Source organism: Chelonus insularis, unplaced genomic scaffold (genome assembly GCF_013357705.1).
Source record: "Chelonus insularis isolate UGA/USDA-ARS -01 unplaced genomic scaffold, ASM1335770v1 contig_330_pilon, whole genome shotgun sequence".
Lineage (NCBI taxonomy): Eukaryota > Metazoa > Arthropoda > Insecta > Hymenoptera > Braconidae > Chelonus > Chelonus insularis.
In genome coordinates this window covers 178843-205806 of record NW_023276499.1, presented here as the reverse complement: position 1 = coordinate 205806, position 26964 = coordinate 178843, and the positions used below count along the sequence as shown (strand labels likewise).

The 26964-nt window shown below is 29.7% G+C and overlaps 7 protein-coding genes and 1 non-coding gene across 15 annotated transcripts in view; 4 read left to right on the top strand and 4 right to left on the bottom strand.

Moving 5' to 3' along the window:
- ss (spineless) overlaps window positions 1-9391 on the top strand; it is a 77620-nt gene extending 68229 nt beyond the window's left edge. Inside the window, exons 5-9 of the mRNA XM_035081944.1 lie at window positions 3413-3622; window positions 5578-5872; window positions 5962-6103; window positions 6194-7546; window positions 8603-9391. Of these exons, the coding sequence (XP_034937835.1) occupies window positions 3413-3622; window positions 5578-5872; window positions 5962-6103; window positions 6194-7546; window positions 8603-8804 (2202 nt within the window). The 3' untranslated portion in view covers window positions 8805-9391. The remainder of the gene's footprint in view (window positions 1-3412; window positions 3623-5577; window positions 5873-5961; window positions 6104-6193; window positions 7547-8602) is intronic.
- Window positions 3079-3150, bottom strand: TRNAM-CAU (transfer RNA methionine (anticodon CAU)). The gene has a single exon. It is a non-coding gene; the product is annotated as a tRNA-Met (tRNA).
- A 1438-nt stretch (window positions 9392-10829) lies between the features above and the next one.
- Window positions 10830-14485, bottom strand: LOC118066155 (uncharacterized). 3 transcript variants are annotated; one of them, XM_035081968.1, is made up of 4 exons: window positions 14244-14485; window positions 14045-14174; window positions 13608-13886; window positions 10830-11533 (listed from the first exon to the last, which is right to left on the bottom strand). In XM_035081968.1, exons 1-4 carry the CDS (start codon window positions 14336-14338, stop codon window positions 11144-11146), a joined length of 894 nt encoding a protein of 297 aa, XP_034937859.1. In that variant the 5' UTR covers window positions 14339-14485; the 3' UTR covers window positions 10830-11143. The 3 variants fall into 3 exon arrangements, with proteins under 3 accessions (XP_034937859.1, XP_034937860.1, XP_034937861.1); XM_035081969.1 differs by having other exon boundaries at window positions 13608-13871; XM_035081970.1 differs by having other exon boundaries at window positions 13608-13871; window positions 14051-14174.
- A 329-nt stretch (window positions 14486-14814) lies between these two features.
- On the top strand, window positions 14815-16727 carry scf (Calumenin scf). The gene is made up of 3 exons (XM_035081967.1): window positions 14815-15408; window positions 15490-16054; window positions 16263-16727. The coding sequence occupies exons 1-3, from the start codon at window positions 15310-15312 to the stop codon at window positions 16568-16570; spliced, it is 972 nt and encodes a 323-aa protein (XP_034937858.1). The 5' UTR covers window positions 14815-15309; the 3' UTR covers window positions 16571-16727.
- Window positions 16728-16907: 180 nt separating this feature from the next.
- Window positions 16908-18097, top strand: LOC118066156 (uncharacterized). The gene is made up of 5 exons (XM_035081971.1): window positions 16908-17182; window positions 17281-17421; window positions 17493-17615; window positions 17722-17801; window positions 17874-18097. The coding sequence occupies exons 1-5, from the start codon at window positions 17128-17130 to the stop codon at window positions 18009-18011; spliced, it is 537 nt and encodes a 178-aa protein (XP_034937862.1). The 5' UTR covers window positions 16908-17127; the 3' UTR covers window positions 18012-18097.
- Window positions 18098-18132: 35 nt separating this feature from the next.
- On the bottom strand, window positions 18133-20181 carry Cfp1 (CXXC finger protein 1). The gene is made up of 5 exons (XM_035081966.1): window positions 20040-20181; window positions 19845-19966; window positions 19667-19757; window positions 18800-19594; window positions 18133-18717 (listed from the first exon to the last, which is right to left on the bottom strand). The coding sequence occupies exons 1-5, from the start codon at window positions 20064-20066 to the stop codon at window positions 18199-18201; spliced, it is 1554 nt and encodes a 517-aa protein (XP_034937857.1). The 5' UTR covers window positions 20067-20181; the 3' UTR covers window positions 18133-18198.
- Window positions 20154-24949, bottom strand: LOC118066151 (probable inactive serine/threonine-protein kinase scy2). 5 transcript variants are annotated; one of them, XR_004690221.1, is made up of 8 exons: window positions 24651-24949; window positions 24477-24567; window positions 24153-24389; window positions 22283-23974; window positions 21838-22067; window positions 21653-21749; window positions 20363-21574; window positions 20154-20292 (listed from the first exon to the last, which is right to left on the bottom strand). XR_004690221.1 is itself a non-coding variant. In XM_035081965.1 (7 exons), the coding sequence occupies exons 2-7, from the start codon at window positions 24288-24290 to the stop codon at window positions 20289-20291; spliced, it is 3093 nt and encodes a 1030-aa protein (XP_034937856.1). In that variant the 5' UTR covers window positions 24291-24389; window positions 24477-24949; the 3' UTR covers window positions 20274-20288. The 5 variants fall into 5 exon arrangements, 1 of the variants encoding a protein (XP_034937856.1); XR_004690220.1 differs by having other exon boundaries at window positions 24477-24949; XM_035081965.1 differs by having other exon boundaries at window positions 20274-20292; window positions 20643-21574; window positions 24477-24949.
- Window positions 24950-25399: 450 nt separating this feature from the next.
- On the top strand, window positions 25400-26929 carry Scgbeta (sarcoglycan beta). 2 transcript variants are annotated; one of them, XM_035081949.1, is made up of 3 exons: window positions 25400-25677; window positions 25857-26118; window positions 26245-26929. In XM_035081949.1, exons 1-3 carry the CDS (start codon window positions 25553-25555, stop codon window positions 26881-26883), a joined length of 1026 nt encoding a protein of 341 aa, XP_034937840.1. In that variant the 5' UTR covers window positions 25400-25552; the 3' UTR covers window positions 26884-26929. The 2 variants fall into 2 exon arrangements, with proteins under 2 accessions (XP_034937840.1, XP_034937841.1); XM_035081950.1 differs by having other exon boundaries at window positions 25525-25786.
- The last annotated feature ends 35 nt before the right edge of the window (window positions 26930-26964 follow it).

Below are 26964 nucleotides of genomic sequence, written 5' to 3'. Positions count from 1 at the left end.
TTCACTTTTATACTAAAATTATTTACAAGTTGTGCTTAAGAATTTTATGAAATCATGCTTCAGTTTCAAGGTTTTTTATATACACAAGATTAGTGATATCTCATATAAGTTATTGATTAAAATCTGTTTGAGCTATTTTTTTATCTATTATGTCTTTAGATTATTGAACTTTTCCAGAGGATGAAGCATTTAGACTCATAAAATAGTTTGAAAATAATTATCGTATTGCTGAAGTTGATTGAAAATCTATTTTTTTAACAGCTTTTACTCCTAGCTATATGAAAAAAAAATTTGCTGTTTGAAACAGTTGGAATTATCGTCATGAATCAGAATTATCAACGATGACGGAATTTTTGTGAATGCTTTGACAATATACGGCAATAATAAATATTTGGATGAATTCTTTTTTTTATCATTTTTACAAAAAATAAAACAGGTCATCTGATATTAATCAAATTATTACTTTAAAACTGAAATATTTAATCAATGAAATATTTTAATCATTTTTTATTTGATTGTTCTAGTTAATGTACCCACAATATCTTGATTATAATATTTAATTGTCACTTCTTCTTTAAATAAAGGCTTCAAGTTGTTCTAAAGCTTTAGTTAGAATTTTTGATCAGGACTCCAATTTTTTCCAACTCAATAATTAGATTAAATTTACTTAATTTTTCTTTATAATTTTTTAATTCATTATTCATTACATTTCAATTATTTTTTCTTCAAAAACTTTTCTTCGCACTTTAACAACACTTTATTATATAATAATAATAAGTATAATGCAATCATTCATCGATCAACATCATCATAAAAATTATTAAAATGAAAAATCTCTGTCTAACTTAAACTTGTAAACAATTTGCTTTCGAAGAGAAAAAAAAATATAAAATAGTACAAAATAATTGAGAATATAAAAATACAAAGTAAAAATATAAAGCATTTTATCAGAAGAGTTTAAATCAAAATTATAAAGAGAGAGTTGAAAAAAATAATGCGTGAAAGATATGAAGGGGAAGTAAAAGAGTGAAGCAAAAGATGAAAGGGAAGACTGGCTGGTTGCCGGCGGGGGTGCGCACAAGCGTCTTCACTAAATAATTACAAGCTCTTAATTAACGACGAGAAGCGATCGTAAAGCCATCCATGACGCAGCCGCTTCGTCCCGCCAGTGCATGTTTCAAGATTATTTAAGCGAGCAATGGATAAAGTACGGTTACCTTGCCTATACATGACCGTCGGTTCTCACTCATAAGATGAGTTTTTCATGAACATGAAATAATATGCTCAATACATGCTAAAATTAATCTTTATTATTAATATATATCAAGAACTTCAACGATACAATCTTTAAACACCTATAGCCCTTGAATATAGACAATAGCTACAAATTTCTGCAAATCACCATTATTAATTCATTTATTAATGAATTCACTTTTGTTGATGATGATAGTTCTACTAAGAAATTTTAAAGCAGAACTAACGAGACCCTTTTAAATTTTTTGGACTTATTGGATTCCGGTACAATTAGGAACGTGTAATTATATGTTGGTTGAACAAATTACTGAACTGTATTCTTTTTTGTTATTTAGATAATTAAGAATTAATTGTAATTCTGTTTTTAATTTAATGAAGATTACAAGTTTAAGTAATTTTAATGTATCGGTTGCAAAAAATAAATAAAAATAATTTCTAGTATCATAAGAGATTGATTTACAGAAAACTTGAAGTCCGTTTCTTTGTTAAAAGTGTAATTAAATAGGCAAGAACCAAAATTTTATCACTGAAGAATCTACTACAGAAAATTGATGGTTCAGCATCAGCTAACATGATATGATAAACGAACATGTATTCTATCGATTATCATGAATACCATGTATTAAGCTTAATTAAAATTAGAACAAACAAATGTATGGCTGAACTACAGGAACCCATCGCACAGCAGGAACTCATATTCTCGAAGCGGCTGACCGTGGGCAACAAAACTCTTGATTTCATTGGGATTCTTGTTTGGAACAAAAAAGAGAGAAGAAAGCATTGGAATATAAAGATAGAGAACTTGGGAACCTGAATCAGACTCACCCGACTCTGCCTACCGGTTATCCACGACACAGCTCCCTCATGTTCACAATACCTCCAATTATTTATTGGAGCATGAATCTTCCCTGGAAAATTTAATAAGGTCCAGAGTTGTCATAAAATCGACATTACTCGATATTGCACTGAATATTTTACTCAGTGAAGTCACAAAATAACTGTTTGAATTTTTATACAATTTTTTATAATTATTTTCTTATTAACGTAATTTACCAGCTCTTTTTACATTGTATTTACTACATGCAAATAATTTATCTACTTTTTATTCCTCCATCACAATTGTTTTAATTATCCAGCACTCTTAATAATCTTACTAAACACCAAGTAAAAAGTGCAAAAAATTCTAGTTATAATTTATTAGGTGACATTTCCCACTTCCTCTACAATCATTTTTCCACTCGTCCGATTATATACCAGACTTCCATACACCAGGTTGTCACAGTTGACCATGAATAATAATAAATCTTGATAAAGAGCTTCTGAAGTCCTTTCGAGCCATATCAGGAGCACGAAGATCACGACTCTCATGTTCAACTCTCCTCATACTCTACATGTTTATTTCACTTATTTTATTTTCCACAGTATAGAATTTACTATTCATCGTACAATACTCTATAGGCGTTTATTATTATACTTATACTATCGTAAATAGGCATCTTCAACATTCTGTTTGACCTGTAGCTTGTTCAATTTATAGTTATAGAAATAAGACATATCAAGAGAGACTCAATGGAACTGAAATAGCAATATATGCAGCTACGTACTTGCATACTACACTTGAAATACCTAACATTCTGATTATAGGTATAACTTAACTTCCGTTAATCATTTCTATATTATTATCAACTCTAGTCTTCATTGCTTTACGAGAGGAAACTGTTCATGCATAGCCTGTCAAATGGTTTGATAAATATCTCTATTTCATCTATTATTTAAGTAGGTCTCTAATAGGTCCCCGATTTTATTATAAAATGCAAAAAAAATTAGCAGAGCGTGGTTTCGATCCACGGACCTCTGGGTTATGGGCCCAGCACGCTTCCACTGCGCCACTCTGCTGCATGAGAGCGATCAAATCTAGAATAACTCTTTTCTAGCACTAGTTTTGATTTAAAGTTTAATAACACGGAGAGAATTTTTCACTAAATGTAAGTGCAACAATGACAAGTGCACGTTTCGAAATTTAGAAGTAAAAATATTTCTCTTCTATTTCTGTAAAATTCGAAACGTGCACTTATCATTTTTGCGCTTACATTTAGTGAAAAAATTCTCTCCGTGTAAAATTTATTCAAAAATTAATGAATAATTTTTTTTGTTCTAGTCTGATATCGTCCATCAAAGTGTCTATGAGTTAGTACACAGTGAAGATCGTGAAGAATTACAACGACAACTGATGTGGAACTCATTTTTACCAACGGAAAATGCAAACCTTCCTCTTCATGATGTTCTCTCGCTTCAGCATTGTCATCTTTTAGAACGAAGCTTTACTGTTCGCTTTCGTTGCCTTCTAGACAATACTTCTGGATTCCTGGTAAGTGTGCATTTTTTGTGGACTTCATTAACCCATTTTAGAAGCAGGTTCTTTCAACGAGTTTGATGATCATCATTGACCTAGAATCACATTAAAATTTTTAGTTTTTGAGAGTTTAATCAACAGTAAATTGTTTAAATTTAATATATAAAATTACTGCTGGATATGTTTTTTTCTAAAGAAAAAGTGAAAAAAAGATGTTGATGACGATTACTTAAATGAAAATTTACACTTGTTCATTATAACATACAAATTGTATTTTTATATAAAAAGCTACTGATAAACTAATTACCAACTGTAATGGAATCATGAGTATCGGATTAGCTTCTTTTTTTTTTAAATTTATTATTTATGCTCAGGAATGATTGAGATTGATTGATTCGAAAACAAGTTTAAAACAAATTGTAAAAATAAAACAGGCTTTATAATATAACTAATCCAACAAGATTGTAAGTCTTGTACGGTTCCTCATACAATTTGATAGAATATTATCGTTCTTAAAATAATTAACAAAACATAAAACCAAATTAATATTGTATTGGTTAACAAAAATTTATGTTATTAAAAAATATCCATTTTAATGCTATATGAAAAATGAAGGAATACATTAGGTATTCACAATCTCTAAAATTCATTGTATTAAGTTAGAAATTTCGATAGTAATTAAATTAAATCTAATGAATCAGAAAATTTACTAAATATAGTAACAGTTGCAAATGTACAAACAACTGAAAATATTTTAAAGAATGCATTCCTATTCATTCATCCCTACTGACGCGGATGTAGAACAGAGAATTAAATAGTCACGCGATTATAGAGAACGCATCAACATAACCCAAAGTGTTTCGTGCATATTCCTAGTTAAAAATGTATTTACGAAACACTTTTCTTCGAGTTACATGATTATGTATACATATATATTTTCTACCTGCCGAACTTGGACATTTATTTGTAGCATACTTTATACTTAAGATGTACATAAAACTTTTTTGTAATACCCACATAAAAGAAATCAATGCTTCCTGAATGGCATTTAAAACAATGATGACTTTTTATATTGAGGGAGATCAACAAATATTTAAAAATTCAATTTAACATATAGATTTCGCCATGTGCTTGATTAATGGTGTAATCACCAAATAGGATGATAAATGAAACAAGGGCAAATTTAAGTAGTCTAGTGGGAAATTCAGAAATTAGCTCAAGGGGATCTGCTACGTTAAGAGAAACCATTTTAATCGTTTCTGCTTTCCGTTTATGCCAGTCATATGACTCAATTAAGGGATGTCATAATAATTTAATCTATTTCTTTTTAATTATCGCAATAGACATTATTCGAAACTATTTTTCTGAAATTGCTTTTTGTTGAGATTAAACCAGATACAGTTAGTGATGACCTTATAGATCATAGTCAGCATTTAATGAATCAAAAAATAAATTTTTAAAATATTTTTGGAATCGTTGATGTAATAAGTAAACATACGTTATCATAATATACATTTGGTGAGATTTTAATTATTAGTTAACTTGAATTAATAATTTAGATGCCAATAAACAATTATTTTAAAGATTCCTTAATAATGTATTTAATTTACTTATAAACAAGGTTAATTATTAGTTCTTTATATATTCCCTAAATACGAAACACTTGTATAGTAAAGCGCAAAAAAGAATATTATTTTCATCAGAGCTCAAAACTGTTCTTCCTTACATAGCGTATACCAGCAACCGCTTACCGACACACCTTCGCCATTGAGTAGAGAATAGAGCAAAAACGAAACAACTTTGACGTTTATGAAAATGAAACTGTAATCATAAAAGGTTTACGGCTGCTTTGTATGAAATGTTCTGTATCTTGCCGCCCGCGTTATTCTGGGTCATTAAATTTAAAGTGTCCTATGAAAATAAAATTGTTTTTACATCATTTACATTAATAACATGTTTTTTTTTTACAGAGATTAGACATAAGGGGAAGAGTTAAAGTTCTGCATGGTCAAAATAGAAAAACTGAAGAACCTCCACTAGCTTTATTTGCTCTTTGTACGCCATTTGGACCACCATCATTACTAGAAGTACCTCAAAAAGAAGTAATGTTTAAAAGCAAACATAAATTAGACTTTGCCCTGGTGTCAATGGATCAAAGAGGAAAAATGCTACTTGGTTACACTGATGCTGAACTAGCTAATCTTGGTGGTTATGACTTAGTACATTATGATGATCTAGCGTACGTTGCTAGTGCTCATCAAGAACGTAAGTTTTTTCTTTATCTTTTTTAATCTTATTTGCTATCTTTAATCGTATTAAATAAATTGGTATTAAACCCAATGGATTGTTTACAGTTTTGAAGACAGGTGCTTCAGGAATGATAGCTTATAGGTATCAAATGAAAGATGGTGGTTGGCAGTGGCTTCAAACGAGTTCTCGCTTGGTTTATAAGAACTCAAAACCCGACTTTGTTATTAGTACACATCGACCTCTTATGTAAGTTAATTCAGAGTTATTGAAAAATAATGATGACATTTATTTTAAAATATTACAAAAATTAAAAAAAAACTTATAAAAATCTTACAGGGAAGAGGAAGGTCGAGATTTATTAGGAAAAAGAACAATGGACTTTAAAGTAAGTTATTTGGATGCTGGTTTGACCAATAGTTACTTCTCAGACAATGAGAGTTTAACAGGATCATCGATGACATCGACGCTACCATCACAACCAACACCACAACGAGTGAATCGACGGTACAAAACGCAACTACGTGACTTTTTATCGACATGTCGGAATAAAAGAACTAAGCTCTCTAATCAGTCTTCAGTGTCTCCACCAACAACGCCTACCGTTGCTTCTGTTGATTATTTAACAGCCGATTCAAGTACTGCTGCAGCAGTAGCTGCAGCTTATAACAACCTTAATACAATGTATTCAACTCCATATGCCCCAGCAGCAGTTGCTACAGCTCCAGATCCTTCACTGACTACTTACATTGGACACACGGGAAACTATCATCAAACTTTGTATCCTGCGGCAGCTCTAGACAATCGTTACTTGACTGCGACGGAAAATTTATTCCAATACCGCCCATTAGGATCTTACTATCCTGAGTACCACACAACGACTGCGTATAATGGTTTTATTGATGTATCCTTGCCAACTTATGATGCCCATCAGCTCACTAGTAGCAAAACTGAAGATCGATTATATTGCCAGCAACTCTCGGAATCACCTAAATACAGTTATGTAGATACCAGACATTCAAACAGTGTCAGCGGCTCACCCTACGCATCAAGCCCTGTCACTGGGACGCCCTTACATCAAAACACAGACATCAATGTTGTTCGAACCGGCAGTAGGCACTCCCTTGAAGGTGCGTCCTCTAGTAACTCTGCTGGTAGTTCACCAGTAACAGCTGCAAATGGAGTTCGTACTCCCAAGATGGAAGACGTCAAACCAGAAGTATACAATAATGAAGCACCTAGACAAACGGTTCTCATGTGGGGACCACCGCCTTCTCGAACTCCACCCAGAAATAATGGAAGTTACAGTCCACCCACACCTCATTCTACGCATTCGTCGCACAGTAACAACACTACTAATTCTACAAATGTTAATAATGATCCCCTTAAATCACTTGCTGAAATGAACTCAATTAATGGTGATTGCAAGTGGAAACAAACCTCACCAACAGGCCAATCTACAGCACCCAGTTCACCGCGAGGAAAGAATCATCAACATCAGCAGCAACAACAGCAACAATATCCAGTCACAACAGCCCACTATGGAGCTTCTGCTGGTTATTCGCATTCTCACCAGAGTCACGCTCATGGAGAGACCGGCGCCGAGGTATGGCAAGGAGTGCAACATCACCATCACTACCAGTACTATCCCTACCACCATCACCACCCCGCACCACCAAGGCACACGCCCCAGTGAGTGTCACCGCAACCTCACGAGTTGATATTTTTTTTTGTTTGCGTGATCATTAACATTTAGATTAGTCAATTGAATTATTCTTTCTATCATCACGCTATATATTTATATCTTGGATAAAACCAAAAAAATATCTTTTTTAAAATCATGTAAGACTGTACGCTCTGACGTATAATGAACATACTTCGATTTTTCGATGAAAGATACCGCGTGGCATAGTTATGTACTCTTTATTGCCTTGGTCGATTGTATCCTGCCAGCCGTGATATACCAATGACAAAACAATGGGGTTAGCAATATATCTCGTTGTGGACAAATATCGATTTTACCACATGTAATGTTGCTGATAATTTTTTTCTCTTACGTTGTTTCACTCAAACTACTTTCTATAACAGTTGTCAATAGGTTTTTCCTCACTTTATTAATGATATTTGTGTATTAATCACACTAAATAAATATATTATAAGTATTAATTAATAGTAGTATTGTCAATTAAAGTTGATCGACATTAATAAGTAAAGTATTGATTATGTTTAAAGTTCAAAAAAAAATTGAAAAAATTAAAATCCGATTATAATAAATGCATGATAAAGTGGTCATGAATATCCAATAAAAATATACATTCTTAATAATTAGCATGATAAAAAAAATTATAAACCAATTTTTGAAAACAATACAAAATTATTTACTTCTTTAATTAATACAAAAGATTAAAAAATATAATAGAATTGATTTAAATATGGTTTGTCGCACAGCATTGTTACAACTCCTGGGGAAAAATTTCATGATCTCATCAGATCTAGCATGAAAATTTTTTTAATAAATTTAAATTTATCTAGATTATATTCAAGCTTAACTTAGTCAAGTATATGAAATAAAAATTTCAATCTTACTGGGAAAAAGATTTTTAATAAAATTATTGAAAACAAATAAAAAATTAATTAATGCATGATGACTAAAGTTTAAGATTAAAATTAGATATTATAAAAAATTTTCCCCAGGTTAATTGCCAAAAATACTAGGAGGTTTACGAGAAACTGTACTTTTGGTTGCAGCACATCTCCATCGCCAGTGGGAACGGAGACAGTATCGGTAACCGGCACGGGCATGGACATGGGCCAGGAACACAACAACAACAGCACCTTATATCATCCCTCGCATCATCACACGGCATCATCAGTTGCCACAATAATGCCAGCTGCATCACAGATACCAAACCGGACGCCGGGAGTCCTTTGTTGTCCATCTCTGAGGTGACCAATACTCTGCTCAACCAATAACTCCATAGTAGGATCTTCGTATTATTCCAAGGATGAATACAACGAAAAAAATCTATTTGACTCTCTGACGTGCATTACATGTGATTAATTATAAGACATTTAATATTAAATTAATACTATGGGACAATGATAGTTTGGTTTGTACAATATGAACAAATATGAATTGTTAAGCTGATATAGTTTTATAATAAATTCCTTTCTATGCTTGGGCATATACATAGAGAACTCCTGTAAAAATCTAGCAGGAAGTGACAAAGAATAATGTAAAATTGATAATATTATTTAGGATCAATTATTTAAATGTCAAAAAACAAATGTGGAATACCTTTTAGATAAATATGTCACATTTGATTTATTCTTTGGAAAAAAGAAAATGTACAAGAGTTGATTAGAGCCAATTTTCAGTGACATTTAATTGTCGCATTGCGGAATAATTTTGTGTATAATATACTATGCTTGTATAATTTTCTACAGAAAAATACGTATTCTGTGATATGTGTTAGATAATTAAAACACAATAATCGTCAGAGACGTACATAATTGTAATATTTATTAGTGTGAAAGTAGTAGGAAATATTATTTTATTGGACAAGAAATATTCATATCTTTAAAATTTGAAATAATGAAGACTATAAATTTGTTTTATATTGTGTAATCATTTTTTTGTCCAAATGAATGAGTGGAAATTAATTAATTTACGTTTATTGGAAATTCAGTCTTGCCAATATTTTGTTAATAAGTTTGTAATTTTTGTACTTAATTAATTTATATTCTATTTATGCAATTGTGTTTAAGTGTTCAACGCAACTAGGTGAGCCTTCCATGTCTGGGAATGATAGTTCTCACTTGCAAAGCCAAAGGAATTCTTATTAATTGGGATAATAATAATAGAATAGAATAGGTAATTAAAACAAAACATAAAATAAAAATTCTTCGTCCATTACATTTATGATATGAAAGTCAATCAATAAGATATAATATTGACTTTGCAACTGAGTGCAATAAAGTTCTATTTAAGTCCTTCTGTTGTATCTTTTAAATCTACTATATTTACTTGTAATGTTGCATAAAGAAATGCTAGTAATAAGAAATTGAGTCTAGTCCATGTATAATGCGAATTAGTCGTGCTCTTCCTGAAAAATATTTGTGCATTTCTTCGAATATTGTGCGCGATAAAAAAGTTTTTTCAGACTAAGAGCATAAATGTATATTTATTGTATATTTATATAATATTCCATTAAAAGTGATTAAGAATAGTCGACAATTATTTAACAATCTAATTCACTATTGAAAATTAAAATATCCGTCTACTATACTGTGCATATGGTACTGTTATGTTTTATCATCTTGGTTCAGTAAAGATTTCACCGAATATAACTATTCTACAGTTGATGAAAAGAATTAGATAATTAATATTTTGTAATTGACTCAGTTTTAATTTATCTCTTATATGCAGGATGAAACTTCCATTAAAGCATTAAAAAAATTGTGAAAAATTTAAAAATCGAAATAATGACACTTTGTATGGTAAAGCTTAGTTGACACACGTCATATCTAATGTGAGGATAGTAACATATCATTTAATATAAACTTATTCTGAAAGAAAATTCACTATTTCCTAGTATCCTACATAAAGTGCATTTCTTTGATACTCTCGTAAATATAATAATATATAAAGTTAAATTAATTGTACCATATCATGCCAAATTGTTAAAAGAAATTTTTAAAAAATTTAATAATTAGATCCTTATACATCAGACATATTTGATTTAATAGGAAATTTCCAACAATACTGATATCACTAAATTAATTAAGCTCTACAGATACAATTGCAAAAATGTATGAAATGTTTATATGAAATAAATTATAATATGATGATATAAGATATTTTGTTCTAATTATTTTTGTTGAAAAAATACAGTTATTTTTAACATATTCTTTTTATTAATTATTTATTTACATGTATTATATAAAACATTTGATTATATAAATTATATCGACACTTATTTTATTATTCCAAGGAATCAAATTACAAAAAATCAACAAAAATTAATAGCATTATTTTTAGTCAATTAAAAAAATAATATTTGATATTTTTAAGTGAGTATAAAATCTATTGTTCCTTATTTTCGTGTTTTTTATTTTGTAAATTTATTTAAGAAATGAAAATTTTTAAATGAGACTAACGCTATTATTATATAAACTATAGAAACATTGAAATGATACGTTTGATCGCAGGACAAAATTATCAACAAGAATTAAAAAAATAGACACGGAGTGGTGTCATTATATTCAATGTAAGATTTACAAATTTTTTTATGTCTTATGTATGTATTTCGTACCCAGTTTCCTTCGTCTTGTGAGTGTTACACAATTACGAGATTTCAGAGGAGAATGAATTCTTTGTGCATGACGTTTTAATACATCGTCTAATGAGGCACATGATTCACATACATCACCATCTGTAACTTCTAGGGTACACAAATTATGCCTCCATTTATTTAACTGATCTTTATATGCACACTCTGGAGTAACTTTATTATATTTATTAAAATCTGGTCCTCCTGAACATAACTTTAAACTATTAACATAGTCTAAAACTGATTCGAAATCTGACACTGATCGAATTGGTGGTATTTTTTCTTTTAATACAGCTCGTGTGTTTAATAAGAAAATTTCAAAATTAAGCTTTTCATCAAATATAATCTGAAACAATAAATAGTTATTAAACAATGTAAAATACAATAGCCTTGAACTCATTTTAATTAAATAGGTTGCCAAACATTTTCAATTTTATATTCTAATAAAATATTTTAGGTTGACGTTTATCAAGTTTAATATAAAGATTAAAAATTTATTCAGCTTTCAATATGACTGGTCTATAGAATAAGAGTATGTTTATATGGTATTTGCAATTGCATTGTTAATTTTTATTTTATGAACCAAAATAGGTATTTTCCAGTTGTTTAAATATTTTCATTAGTGTCACTCGTTTGGCTGATAAAAATTTTTATCATAACTATTCTCATTGTGTTAAAACATTTTCCACGCCGATAAATATCTTCAGTGTACATCATTATTTCAACGGAGTCGATTATATACAATACTTAAAAAAAAATGAATTCTAGTCTTTTGTTAAAGATTTTAATTAAAATTTCGATTGTTACAACTGTAATCTTAGCAGAACTAAGTGAACCAATGGAGACTTCGAAAAAAATATTAGATAAAAATCAAAATGTCACAGGAGAATTTTCAGAAGAAAGAAATGAAGAGATTCTATCAAATATTCAGAAAAGTGAGAAGAAAAAATTATTAATAAATACAAATTTTTAATAAATTCTAATTCTTTTTTAGATTATCCAAATGTCTACTACAGCAGTGACATCATTCTAGAGAGTTTTACCGAATTATCATCTCAACATTACATATCTGATGAAGATCCAGGATATGTTTGGCGAATAATCGTACCAGAAGATAATCATCAAATTTTATTACAATTTCAGTATGTTATAGCTTCTAATGATAGTCACAAAAACTGTGAAGAAAATTATATTGAAGTAAGAAATGGTTTATCATCTAAAGCACCACTTATTCAACGTATTTGTAAAGATTTTCCTTTGAATGTTTATTCAAATGGACGTGAACTCTACATAAAACTTGTAAACCATGGAGTTAACAATAGACATCAATTTGCTGCTTACATTAGTAACGGTATGTAATACAAATTTTAAATAGAAATCTCAATAAATTAATTTTATATTTTACAAAAACACTTATAAAAAAAAAGGTACTTCATGTTAATAAACGTTTTTTAAAAATTGTCTCCAGTTCTTGATCGATGTCATCACTCTGTTCATAACTGTGAACATTATTGTATTAATACCTTCCAAGGATACACATGTACATGTGATGAAGGATTCAAATTAGATAGTGATGGAAAAAGTTGTATAAGTAAATATTGACATCTGAAAACTTTTTAGTCGAATTTAGCTTACTTTGATTTAAAATACAAAACAATTTAATTTTTAATAAAGAAAAAATAATTGACTTTTTTTGTAAACAGTGAATTATAAAGAATATGGAACTATTGATGACCAAATGTGCATAAATACTCATGGTACCCAAAATTACAAGTGTTCATGGAAAATATTAGCACCTCACAATTATCGTATTATTTTAAACTTTACGTCCTTTGATTTGGATGGAGAACACAACAATTTTTATAATTGTTCAACAAATAATCATATAAAAATAATAGAAGAAATTGATAATAATACAATTGAAATTGAAGGTCCTTACTGTGGAAGTGAATTACCTTCAATAAGACTTTCTAAACACAATAAAATGGGTATTGAATTTAACACTAATGAAAAGTATGTACCATAAAGTACTAGTTATTTAAACTATAACATTATCCATTATAGTATTAATTAAATTGAAAAACTTTCATAATTTACAGCGCGTTGGTCTCAGAATTTGCTGTTGATTATTACATCGTGAAAGATGAATGCGCATTTAATAATGGAGGCTGTCCACATGAATGTCAAAAGACAATTGATTCATTTAAATGTTTTACGTGCATTGATCCTGATACTTTAAACAATTACGAAGAATAATAAAACCATCATGACCATCAAATATGGAATTAAATATAGCGAACTTAAATTGTTTATTTATAATAATTTGAAAATATATTTCATGATCTGATTTCTAAGAACTTATAAATAGTTAAGAAATGAAAAAATTGTATATAGTGTAAAAAATACTTCAGTAATATTACCTGTTTTACATAAAAAGGTTCAAAGCCTCTCCCATGTAAGTTATATAAAATCAGTTCTCCTAAAACTATCCGCTTAATTGGAACATCTGTGCAGTGCATACCCCAAGATTTATTTGGTAATAGAGATATTACTTCATCAGAGCAACGAAGATGATCAAATAATTTAGCAACATGTCCGTCCATCACTTCTTTGTTAAATATGTTGCAGTTATAGATATCTGGTATAGAATGGCCATTCTCTGAGGAATGTAAATTGTTACAATCCTGCAATGATAAACCCTGTATTACAATTGACGTAAAAGTAAATAGAATAGATTAAAACAATTCACGCCATTTTTTAATACTGTTTTAATCTGGATTATTATACTAGTAATAAATTCTAAGATAAATTTAGTTTAGTTATAAAGTAAATATTCATTATATATATCAATATTTACTATTACTGGTTCTATATCTGTCAAGGGTTCAGCTTTTTGCAATGACAATGGAATGTTTAGTTCACTGCATGTTAAAACAGCTGTTTCATTAGATTCGATAGATTCTCCTTCATTTTGCGACAAGGGTGGACTAAAACATTCATTAATATTAATAATTTTATCTTTAATGATTTTATAAACATTATAAAAAATTATTTACCTCGGTGAATGACTTGATGTAACTATTGTTCTCCTTGTTTTACGCTTAACCTTACTTGAGTGTGACGGTTTTCGTCTTTTTAAATCCTTTGGCATTTTGCAATTATTTTTATAAAATTATAACAATGTACTATAAGTTAAACTGTAATTAACAACAAAGAGTGTGCACTTAATCACCACTGATTATTCATAAAAAGTCAATAGATCTTGTTTTTACGGATGTTAAACACAAAACTGATTCTATTTCTAATTTATCAGAAGTGGCGCCACATTGTGACCATTTTCAACATGTGTGCACGAGAACATGTCGAAAATAGCGAGAACAACATGACCACTTGCAACAAATTCCCATTATGTTTCGATTTGAATAAAATGGCTGGTTGATAAGACAGAAAACATGAACATTTTTTATTTGTTGATAAAGTAAGTAACACAATGTGTAGATAAAGTAAAATCCTTTTATAAAACTCTCTTTTTCTTACATTTTGGAACAAAAAAAAATTCAATCAAACCTAATCACATTTTTTATAGTTGGATAAATTGTTAAATGATTGACTATTATCAATTTAAAGTGAATAAAACTACATACAAAAATTTCCTTTAAGCCAATATATATAATAGATGTATCTAAAATTGAAAAAATAAACCTCCCTCTCTTACGATCTCCTACGAAGCCGTAGAACGTCTGGTGAATGTAATAAGGCTTTTCTTTACTTCACCATCGCCTAGGCACCACATGTAAAAAAGATAATATAAACATAAGAGCGAAGTACGAGTGTATATACGTTTCTATATGAGGATGAAGGAGAAGAAAAAAGGTAGGGGAAGCGAATGACCGAGAGCTAAACAGACTCAACTCCCCAGCAAAGCTTCCGATGATGTGGAATCTTTTGAGATTTGGAGTAGAAGAATTTTTATTTACTCTGATTGCCCGGTGATTAATTTTTTAAATATTCAGTGTTTAATATTTAATACTATTACGCACTTGTTATTAAAGGAAAGAGTACAATATTTATCAATAAACAGACAATAATAAAACTTTATTTTGGAAAATTTGAAATATAACAATGGTCCAAACTTCTCTGACGTGTCTATTTGTGATTATTTGTGTGGTCCAGGCTGTTCCAAAGCCGGAAAACGAAGGAAGTGATCGAGTTATAAATAGGGTAATTGAAATTATCGTCTACAATTGATTATTAATTAACCTTACTTTATTTTATAAGATATCAATGTGGTTTTTTTTTTAGGAATTAAGTGATGAAGAGCACTTTGTTAAATCTCACCATAACCCTGAATATGATCATGAGGCATTTTTAGGAGAAGAAGCCAAGACTTTTAAACATCTTACGCCAGAAGAGAGCTCTAGAAGGTTAGGACTCATAGTAGACAAAATAGATAAAGATAACGATGGTTTTGTCACTCAAGAAGAATTAAAAGATTGGATAAAGTACACTCAACAAAGATATATCAGAGATGATGTTGAACGTCAATGGAAATCATATAATCCCGATGAATCAAGTAATAAACTAACATGGGAATCATACAAAAAAATGGTTTATGGCTTCATGGATGAAAAAGACTACGATCCGCAAGTTCACGATGAGAATTATTCTTATTCTGTGATGTTAAAAAGAGATCGTAGAAGATGGTCAGTGGCTGATCAAGATGGTGATGATGCTTTGTCAAAAGAAGAGTTCACTGGGTTCCTTCATCCTGAAGATACTGAACATATGAAAGATGTAGTTGTCTTGGAAACGTTGGAAGATATTGATAAAGATGGAGATGGAAAAGTGTCCCTTTCAGAATACATTGGTAATTGATTTTATTATACTGCGGCAATTAATTTAGTTATAATTGCAGTGAGTAAATTAATTGGTATCAATTAAAAAATATTGAGTCAATTTTTTTTCTAAAATTAATTCATCGAGTCCTTACTATCAATCAAACTTAATAAAAAAAATTAAGTCATTTTTATTGTTTATTGATATTGGATTAATGAAGAATTTTTTGTTTATGACAGATGATATGTATCGACCTGAAGAAGAGGAAGGAGAAGAACCTGAATGGGTAAAAAATGAACGAGAACAATTTTCCAACTACAGAGATAAAGATGGTAATGGTTTTATGGATAATGAAGAAATCAAAAACTGGATTATACCTGAAGATTTTGATCATGCTGAAGCCGAAGCTAAACATTTGATTTACGAGGCTGATAAGGATTTAGATAAAAAGTTAACAAAAGAAGAAATTCTTGATAAATATGATGTATTTGTCGGCTCACAAGCGACAGATTTTGGTGAGGCTTTGTCTAGACATGACGAGTTTTAAATTAAAAGTTCCATATCGATCAAAAAATTTTCTAAAGCTTAAAAAGTATATCTAGCTTACGTATTATTTTTTAATCACAGTTTTATTAAGTTCAAGTTAGTATTTTAGACAATAATACTTTTTATAATTATCAAGAAATTGATATTTTGACAAAACTACCTACTTAAATAAATTTTACTATCAAGTTAGTTTAAGAATTAAATTCTTAAAAATGAAAAAATATAATAAATAATTGTATTGATTTTAATTAAAGCGATTCAAGTTATGAAACAATTAAATTGTAATTGTGAAAGAGAATTTCATGAATGTTTTGTAATGATCTAAATTATTTTTTTTATTTTAATACTCTTCTTACTAATGAATTTAAAGAAGACTAATAAATATATTCAATTGATACCAAATTAGTTATGAAGTTGTAAGTTTTTTTTCATCCTTCATCATGATCAAGATTAAAAATTGATAGTCATTGATAAGATAATTCAAATAATGACAATGAAGAATATCCATATAAAAGAAGATAAGAGTTGCGAGTTATTGGTCAAGTTGATTGTTCAAACATGAATCGGTGTATATTTATTTTTGGGAGTATCTGCTGTTTCACACTTATTGGAGGTATTTAAAAACAAATATTTTGATAATTACTATATATTGTTTTATATAATTTGTATTCATATTTAAAATATTAATTTTGTATCTTTTAAAATTAATAGGACAAATTAATAAACCTGATTCAAGAGCGTATTGTTTTAATTTTACTTGGCTGGGTCCTAGCTACAGTAATAGTTCATCAGTGAATTTTGCTTGTCCTGAATCAGAAAAAATTCCATGCATACAACCTTTTGTTGTTACAAGTAAATTTCTGAATATTTCTAATAAAGATTAAATCAATATATCTTTTCTTATGTATGTTTGATTTCTTCAGCTAATTCGCAAGTTCCAAATACAACTTCGATGTGGGAGAAAAGAGATGAATATAATATTTCAATAATTTGCCCTTTAGTATCTGGAACTTGTATAAAATATAGTTATATCTATGATAATACAGGTAATTAATTAATTTGAATGTTAAATACTGTTTTCACTTAAACATAATTCTTTGATTTATTTGGTAAATTAAAACTAATAATGTTTTTGAAAATCAATTGTTTTAGTATTGAATACGACATATTTTTGTGGAAAAATGACAGAAGATCAAACTAATCCTGTAACTACTGGTTGTTATACGCACACGGTAAATATTTTTCATTTTTTAATTGAAAATATTTATAAAAAAGATATGATATATGTCTATAAATGTTTTTAGGTGAATGGTTATACTATTGAAGCTTGTGCCTGTAAATCATTCGGAGATGGTCCACCTTGTAACTCATCTCCATCGACCTATTTACCATCACCGTTTATATTTCTCATTATGATTTTCACCATTTATCAAGCATTGTAGACCTTTTCTTAGGAAATTAAATTTTTTATAAAAAATTATGAAAATTCTATTCAGTTTATAATTCAACTTTGCTATTAGTTATTGAATAGTATATATTTATTGAATGTTCATTTTTACTCTATTTTATTAAATAAAATATTTAATTTATTGTTTCATAATACAATGATTGAATTCTTTGATAAATAACTTAATCAATTTTTTGCTGTTTCCGCTGATGAAATTGGCTATATCTTCTCTGTAACTCTTTTTCCATTGCTTCAAGTTGTTCACGAGTCTGTTCTTTAGTCATTTGCTCCATTAGCTCATGATTATAAGTCGAATGTAACATTAAAGCTAAAACTCCAGCACGAGTGGCCATACTAGATCTGATTTGTCTCTCTTGCTCAACCAATTCATCAATTTTCAACCATTGTCTAACTCTTTCCATGTCAATTTCTGCTCTTCTTAATTTTTCCCAGACGTAGTGTTTAACACAGCTCTTTTTAGGAGCACGACAAAATTCACCAGTCATATCAAACACATTGGTAACTAGAGGACAACCGCACACTTCAGTATCACTTATTTTAGGATCTTTGCAATGTTCTGGGCATAAAACACGAAGACGTTTGCAGTACGTGCGGTTCACTGGATTGTAAAAATCACAAAACATGACTTGACCTTCAATACGAGTCTTGAAAATAGAACCAAAAGATGCTTGAGATTCATACTAAAAAGAAAAAAATTTAATTTTTAATAGTATCAAGATTGATTACAAGTTAATTCATAAATTGTGTTAAAAATTTTTGTACCTTATTAAAACATTTTTCCATATGTTTAATAGCAGTTCTAGAATGTATTTCGTGTCCACATGTAATACAATACATACTCATTTCTGTATCATCATTTTCATCAACCTCTGAGTTGGGATCAATCGAAGCATTTTTTGCTCTCTCAATAATCCTATCTAATTCTAAATGTCTTTTATCTAATTCTTGTAATATTCTTCTGACATCGTTTTGTTGTTTTCTAACACTCTCTAGAGCTCTTCTGTTATTTTGTTCAGCAACACAAGTTGTCAGTGACCACTCTTGAATTCTCTGAGGTAAAACTTGATAAATTCTATTTGTTGCTAATTTTAACCCACATTCATCTGAACAATATTTACTGCCTAATCTTGATTGTTTTATACAAGCGGGTCCATAACACTGTCTAGGAGGCTCTAAATGATCAATTCGTTCATTACTAGAGTCTCTTTTACGCTTTTTGCTTGGTTTATCAAATCTATTGAAGTTTTTAGATGATTTTAAAGGATTTATTCCAACTGTTCGACATGTCCGTTGAATGCAACGTAATTTTAATCTTGCAGATGGCCCGAATTTTTTCAAATGCCTGCAAGGGTCACATTTACCACAATTTTCAGTTCTTAAGCATCCATTACATTCACCACACCGTTTTGATGATTTTTTTATCGGATCCCAAGATTCATCATTTTCATAACGATGAACACGCTCCTTTTCTTTATACTTTTTATATTTTCGTTCTTCTTGATCAGTTTTCCGAGGTTTGTATCGAGTTATTAATGATGAATCTTCTTCTCTACAACGCTGAGAACAAGTAATACAAATTACTTTACTGTGAATTATTGATTTAATTAAGATAATGATAAATATCCTTACCACACAAAAAAATTGTTTAATGTATCTAGCTTCTTTTTCTGTAATATTTATACAATCTCCATGATACCATTCTTCACAAGCATCACAGCCACTAGAAATGATATTAGAAAAATATATTATAGGTTAGAAACATTATAATTTTGCCAAGGTATATAAGAAGTGTTTTTTTATTATTTACATCATGAATCGTGAACTGTCAGAACTTCGACAAATACAATAAGCTTGACCATCTTGTTTCAAAAGTGTTGCTATTTTACTTTTTCTCTCTGGTAACATAAACTGTTTGGCAATTTCTTCTTTCTGTATTCAAACATTATAATTAACTCATTATCGAATTATTTTTTGTACAATAAATAATGAAAAGAATACTTACTGATAATCCATGTCTTTTGGTAGACATTTTTTGTGATTATTTATTATAAATTAATTATGTTTATTAATATTGAAGTAAACTTCTCTGAATTTGATATCATAGCATACTAGAAGTGTCTGCCATGATTTTTACCAGCGCTGTGTCACTCCGCGTTGCTTTTCTGAGTATACAGTTTTCATATGACATGGATCGAATGAATGTAAATAACCTCGAATATCTGAACGTATCGAAATATGTGTAAACACACTATCATCTAAAATTACTGATATTAATAAATAAAAAACTCAAAAAAACCAAAATGAAATTAAACAATTATTTATTACTTCGCATTCCTGTTGAATAATTTTGAATTTACAGTAAATGATATTTTTATGACTAATTTGTTTCATCTTTACCAATAATATAATACAGCATCGATTAGAAAATAATAATCATGATTAAAAATTAATATTTTTGATTAAAAATCAATATATGAAGCAATTAAAAAATAACTCAACTTAAGCATACATAAATAATATTTGTAAATTTACAGTCATCTTTAATGTCAAAAATTGTAAAAAAATATGGACAGAAAAATTAAGAGATTATCTACAATATTCATACCGTTCAATTGCATACTTTCTCTTAAATTGATTTTTTCTTTTTTTTTTCTTTTTACTGTTAAATACTTGATTTTCATAAAAAATTTGATCCAATTCCATTGTAGACAAATGTATTGACGACTCACTGTAACTTCTTATGCGTTTTTTTCCATTAATTGTATGTAAATTTTTTTGATTCTCTAAACCTATATGTAAATTATTTAAACTAGTTGTCTTAACTAAGCTATTATTGTTTTTCATAAATAAATTTGGCTTTGAATCAATCAATGATTGAATTCGATTTAATTCAATACTAACGTGACATTTAATATTTTTAAATGATTTAGAAATACTTTTTTTATTACTTCTACGGGACATGTTCTGATTGACGGCATTCGAATGATTAGAATTGAAAAACTGCTTTTGATTCATAGATAACTCCCGAAAACTATCTCTACTTGTTCCTGGGAAGTCTCCATTTGCAACAAAAAGTCTACTAATGGATTTTCCCGATTTCGGAGAATCAAAATTATTGCTTTGTTTTTCAAACTTCTCAGGTACAAGATTCTCTTTGGCTACGTCTTCATTATTGTTATTACTGTTATTGTTATATTTATAACATTCACTCAACTTATTTTTATCATTTCTACGTAATCGTAAAGAATGAGAAGAATCCAACGAATACGAAAAATGATTTTTATTCACATCTTTTAAGTTAGTTATTCGGTAAGGCTTTTTCAATTCTATATTATCACTATGTAAATTTATATTAGATGAACTGTAGTTCGGGAAATCTTCAATTTTATTATAATACGTCGCTCTCGATCTCCGGACCGGCGAAGATCTTGTCAAATCATGATCATCGCAAAGAGTGGAACGTTGGGTATTTACAGAATCCATTTGTTGAGCAGAATCAAGCATGATTTTGAATTTGAAGTCATTACATACAGTTATCTGAAAATGATAATAAGATTAGAATAATTATTTATCAAATAGAATAAATAATCTAAATCTTATTGGTTTCAAACATACTTCAAGATTGTCGCCCTCACAAACACGAAATTTTAAATTCTTTAAAAGTACACTTTCTTTCATTAGTCTAAGTCTATTACTTCTGGCATTGTTGTGGCTGAAAACAAAAAATAATTGTACAGATAAAAATTTGAATATGCTCAGTACAAAAATCAGAAATCGGTTATCATTAGTAAATAACTTACCACTCGTAACCCTTTGAATTACACCTGGACGTCCATTCCTTGCATCTACCACCATTACGACTTCGTCGTCCTCCACATTCTTCGAGTGACAGCCCAGGGTTAGATTCTGATAATTCTGTGTCAGTGTTGCTGCATTCTGTTGAGACTGAGTCTGGTTCAGAGTCTGCATCGGTGGATACATTAATGATGAGTTTGTCTGTTGTAGGATTGATGCCTGCATCCTCGTCGGACTGTTAGAATCGCAAGAAATACACTGGAGAGAATGCATTAGCTACAAAGTATTGACTCCAGATCATCGCGCCCACAAACCCATCGATTTGACAATTTAAATAAAATCGAAGAAAAATCCCTTCATATTTTTAAAATTTTCTTCGATGTTTATGGATCAATTTAGAAAACCCTTCAAACAAATATAAATTCAAAATAATGATATCAAAATACTTACATTGGATGATTTAGGGTCCTTAGAACGCGCAAACCTCGAAACCTGAGTATTAAAACCATTATAATTGGTGTTAAAAGTCCCATTTATAGGAATATGAGTCGGATACAAGTTAATATTATTCATATGGTCCATCGTCGAATGACTAGTCTGTGAAAAGTTTCTCGTTGGATGTGCCACAAATCCATTGGTTGAAACGAAATTTTCATCCATTCTTGGTTTTTTTGGACACAGTTCTGGGATGTCAAGGTAGTCGTTAACTCTACTCACAATCCTAGAAACTATAGAAGGCGAATCAGCTCGTCTTCTATCTTGATAATCACGTTGAGGTACAATGGTTAAATTATTTTGAAGCTGATTTCCTCTACGAAATGAAGTATCGGGAACATTAGCAAATACTTCCGGTGGTAAAGAGGTAACTTCAGTGATCTTGATGTTCATCACAGGGGTTGATTGCACTGAATTATTCTTTGTAGTTTCCGATGGCGGAGGAGGATGATTCAAATCATTGCTGTCATCATCATCTTCAAGAGTGATAACACATAAATCATCAGTGCTACTTTTCGGTATCTCTTGATTCGATGTCTCTTGATTTGGTGTTTGGTGGTTTGGTGTTTCTTGATTAACCGCAGTCTTTTTTCTCTCAAATATTTCATCTGGAAACTGATTCGCTTGTTGTTCATCAAGAATGTCACTTAGCACCTCCATAGTAGTTGTATGGCCACTTGTTTCTGTTTCTACTTTTTGATGAAGTTGCTTAAGTTTGGCAGATCGTGGTCCGGGTTTTAGCTTCATTAACGGTATATTTAAAGTTTGAACAATATTTTGATAAGGTGACTCCCGACCAGCAGAAATATCTGAATCTGAATCATCGTCAGAATTAAACTGAGATGAATTGTCAGCCCCATCTTGACTTCTAAATTGATCATTACTACTATTAAGATTGCTTTTTTGGAGAATCGATGAACATTCATCACACTCCCATGACGGATTTAACCACTTGAGTTTTCCACAGCCCACATGGATACCTTGAGATCCACAAGTTTGACAAAGAATTATTTCCCATTTTGCATTAGGATTTGTATGTGTTCTTCCCTGAGGACAGATACATTTTGGAGCATCACATCGATTGTGTCGATATAATAGCTCTTGGAATGCATTAGGTACCAATTCCCAGGACGCGTCTTGAGATGGAACAAAAATTCCACATTCTTGCATAGATTTTAAAAATTCTTTTTTGTTATTACATAAGGGACATTTAAAAAAATATCCTGCGCTTAAAGCTAATTGTTGGACGCAATCTCTATGAAACCAGGCATTCTTTTTACAACAAGGAGCCCAGAGTGTTGAGTGAATATCATCCCGTTTAACTGGTTCATAGCAAATGTAACAAACTAAATGATCAGGTGCTTGACTTCGCACTCGAAGATCAATGTTTTGTTTTGGTCGATGAGTAGCACAAAATGATTTGAATTGACCAAAAAATTGATGAAGAGTGTTAGCTTTAATTCCACATGGATAATGGAATACCTTTTTACACTTTCTATTTACACATCCCAAAGTTGCTCCTTTTTTCTTGCAAAATGAACAACTTAATCGACGTCCACGATTGAGTTCTTTATGAATATCTTCTGGGAGAAACCCCAATATTCCATCTTCATCACGACCTCTTTGTTGCATATTTGATGATAAAAGCTAGAAAATGTAACATAGAATTGTATTATTTATTTGATGTTTTTTTTTAATTTCAGAGGTTATACTGAAAAAAAAATGTTAAATTAATAGAATAATGAAAGGAGTATTTAGTATTTCAGAGTTAAAACGAAAGAAGTATAAAAGATTATAATAGCAAAAATCAAATCACAAAACTTACCAAACAATAATAATGAGTAACAATGTTTTCATATTCGTAAATTTTTCCATATTTCAGTTCGTCATCATCCGAAATATTGCAAAACACACAGGTTTTTTTATTAGTAAATTCTTGATCTTTCACACTTTTAGGCGACATTATTATATTTATTATCAACAACCAGATCAATAAAAGTACATATCGCAGTCATAACATGGCCTTTTAGATTAAAAAAATTGTCATTCATTTCTCAGTTTTCTAGAATAACAAATTTCAAAGATTAATGTAGGAGTTTTTAATTTATAATAAACATAAACAATAAGGTAATCAAATAACGCTACTCACATATACTCCGGCATTTTGAAGACCTCTACAACATTAGCCTTTGTTTTCATTTTTTTATTCAAAAACTCAAGTATAATCCTTCTGCTAATAGCTTGTATAGTATTCGTTATTCTTATGTTAAAAAATTCTAATGTTCTAAATAATTGCGGTAATGTTATCACTTTTAAAACTTACAGAAATTGTTAGGAGTGAATTTTACGTTTGCACCGGTGCCATTTGCAATCTAAGACTATACATAACAACAGTATTAATGCGCGGCATTTAACTTCACACAAGATATGTATATAACAGGCGGTTTCTACACATAAAACTGTGACGAATTAACGAAAGGAACGCCCTCTCAATTATACCGGTTTTTTGTACTTGATAAAAAACATTCAATAACAAATACTTCTTTTATAAATCTATAAACAGGATAACTAAACTTCATTGACAATTTGCATGCAATTATTTTTTTAATGAATGAGGTTACACATACGAATAAAATGAAAAGACGGATACATCATGCGAAAGATGGCGCTGTTGTCAATTTACCCGGGAATTTTGAATCCAAATTATGTTATTTGATAATCTATATTTGACATGTTACAGTCATTTATGAATGTATTTGGTTCAATATCTTAATTTATTAAATGATCAATATAATCATAGACTTTTTACATTTATAAAAAAATAGATTATGATTTGAGTAATCGTAAACTTAGAAATTCTTGATTCAGATGAGCTTCGTACAGTGATAAATGAGTTTTATGAAAAAACATTAATTAAATGATTTATATGTTAATAGTAGACTTAATGAAATTATATTCTAAAAAAGTCATTTAATATTTCAACACAATGTTTTTTGTTTTAATTTTTGTCTTATTCATCAGTAAAATTATTGTGATAATTTCTATTGCGCAAGCGTAATTTGAAAAGCTTTCTAAGCTTTTTCAGTACATACACGAGCTTGCAGTTCATTGGACACCTAGAATAGTTTTTTATCAATTAATTTTATATTTACATTTCTGATAGTTAGATAGATTTCTGATAAAAATATTCATTGAAAACAATAAGTCTGAAGTAAAATTGCAATAATGGCAACATATTTAGAGCCTTGTGATAGTGGGTCACCGTCAATGTCTAAAACTGAAGATAATTTATCCAACAGTGAAGGCCCATTGTTGAAAAAAAGTATTGAAAAAAAGAATGTTAATTCTAGGTAAATTAAGGAGTTCTTACAATAATTCTGGAGTTAAATCATTTGTCGAAAATCAAATAATCCTTTTCTTGAGCTTTCTAAAGAAATTGGCAGAATATTCAAATCTAAAGTATTGATTATATGCTTAAAATATTGTCCTAAATTATTCATTCAATAAAACTATTAATACATTTTTCCAGCATTGAAATCATCTCTGTATTAAAACCATCAAGATCTCCATCTCGATCAACCAATGATCAATCTACCATCTCCTTTGATTATGATAAGAAAAGATATTGTTTTTGGGCATTGACAATCATTCTAGCAGCGTTTGGTCTCTCAAATCTTCTCCTTAGCATCACTATTATCAGCGTTCTGCGTTTATCACGAGGAATGGAATCTCTGGAAATAATTCCTGACGACAGTCTCATTAAATTTTATGGATCTACGGATTTAGATCATGTAATTCTGCCAATTTATATTTTATTTAACACTTTTCTGTGAAACATAATTTATTAATAGAATATCTGAAACAGTTGTTATGAATATATCAATTAATTATGTTTATAATTTTTTTTAAATATCTAGATATGTGTAGAAAACGGAATTTGTCAAGGCTATGGGGATGAGCCTGCTGAATGGACTGGTGATGACTCAGGAATTCATTTAACTGTTAAAAATCGTCGTCATGATCATCTACATTCTAATTTTCTACTTTTTCCAAATGGAACAAGCGTTTCCTCCGTTGAGTCTTTTGATGTTAAAGACCCAAAATCTGGTGATATAATTTTTTCTACAAACTTCCCAAATTTCGGGCTTCCCAGTGGCGTTGGTCATATAAATATTCAACAAGCCATTACACATCGAATTGTATCTCCAATGAATAGATCTTTAAACATAGAATCTAGAAAACAAGTCGATCTCCGTGGAGCAGAAAGCTTGAAAATGGATAGTAAAGAAATTGTTTGGGTGGCTAATAATGATATTAGAGTGAAAAGCAATCAATCTATTATTCTCCAAGGCAAAGGAATTTTTCTGGATATGAAAAAAATTCCCATCGTTCCTGGAATATTTCCAGGAGTTAGTGGAAAAAGTAATCAAAATCTCCAATTCAAAATCTGTGTTTGTATGCCTGAAGGAAAATTATTCCGCATTCAAGTTCCCTCTGGTAAAATTCGGGTGAACTGTGCTGAACTTAGTACTTATTCTCAAAACCCATGTGCATAGTAAATGTAATAATAGATTAAAACTATAAATAAAAAAAATTAAAATATATCTTTGTGTTGTCTCAAACGTAAAATAATTAAT

Coding starts and splice junctions, on each gene's coding strand:
- LOC118066155 (XM_035081968.1), bottom strand. CDS start 14,338: ATGCCAAAGGATTTAAAAAGACGAAAACCGTCACACTCAAGTAAGGTT. Junction 13,887..14,044: donor CAGATATAGAACCAGTAATA/GTAAATATTGAT, acceptor ATTGTAATACAG/GGTTTATCATTGCAGGATTG. Junction 11,534..13,607: donor AACCTTTTTATGTAAAACAG/GTAATATTACTG, acceptor TTATTGTTTCAG/ATTATATTTGATGAAAAGCT.
- scf (XM_035081967.1), top strand. CDS start 15,310: ATGGTCCAAACTTCTCTGACGTGTCTATTTGTGATTATTTGTGTGGTC. Junction 15,409..15,489: donor GTGATCGAGTTATAAATAGG/GTAATTGAAATT, acceptor TTTTTTTTTTAG/GAATTAAGTGATGAAGAGCA. Junction 16,055..16,262: donor GTCCCTTTCAGAATACATTG/GTAATTGATTTT, acceptor TGTTTATGACAG/ATGATATGTATCGACCTGAA.
- LOC118066156 (XM_035081971.1), top strand. CDS start 17,128: ATGAATCGGTGTATATTTATTTTTGGGAGTATCTGCTGTTTCACACTT. Junction 17,422..17,492: donor ACAACCTTTTGTTGTTACAA/GTAAATTTCTGA, acceptor TGATTTCTTCAG/CTAATTCGCAAGTTCCAAAT. Junction 17,616..17,721: donor TTATATCTATGATAATACAG/GTAATTAATTAA, acceptor CAATTGTTTTAG/TATTGAATACGACATATTTT.
- Cfp1 (XM_035081966.1), bottom strand. CDS start 20,066: ATGTCTACCAAAAGACATGGATTATCA. Junction 19,595..19,666: donor TTAAACAATTTTTTTGTGTG/GTAAGGATATTT, acceptor ACTTGTTCTCAG/CGTTGTAGAGAAGAAGATTC. Junction 18,718..18,799: donor TGGAAAAATGTTTTAATAAG/GTACAAAAATTT, acceptor TTTTCTTTTTAG/TATGAATCTCAAGCATCTTT.
- LOC118066151 (XM_035081965.1), bottom strand. CDS start 24,290: ATGTCGCCTAAAAGTGTGAAAGATCAAGAATTTACTAATAAAAAAACC. Junction 23,975..24,152: donor TTACTCATTATTATTGTTTG/GTAAGTTTTGTG, acceptor TACATTTTCTAG/CTTTTATCATCAAATATGCA. Junction 21,575..21,652: donor GTGAGGGCGACAATCTTGAA/GTATGTTTGAAA, acceptor TATCATTTTCAG/ATAACTGTATGTAATGACTT.
- Scgbeta (XM_035081949.1), top strand. CDS start 25,553: ATGGCAACATATTTAGAGCCTTGTGATAGTGGGTCACCGTCAATGTCT. Junction 25,678..25,856: donor AAAAAGAATGTTAATTCTAG/GTAAATTAAGGA, acceptor ACATTTTTCCAG/CATTGAAATCATCTCTGTAT. Junction 26,119..26,244: donor GATCTACGGATTTAGATCAT/GTAATTCTGCCA, acceptor TTAAATATCTAG/ATATGTGTAGAAAACGGAAT.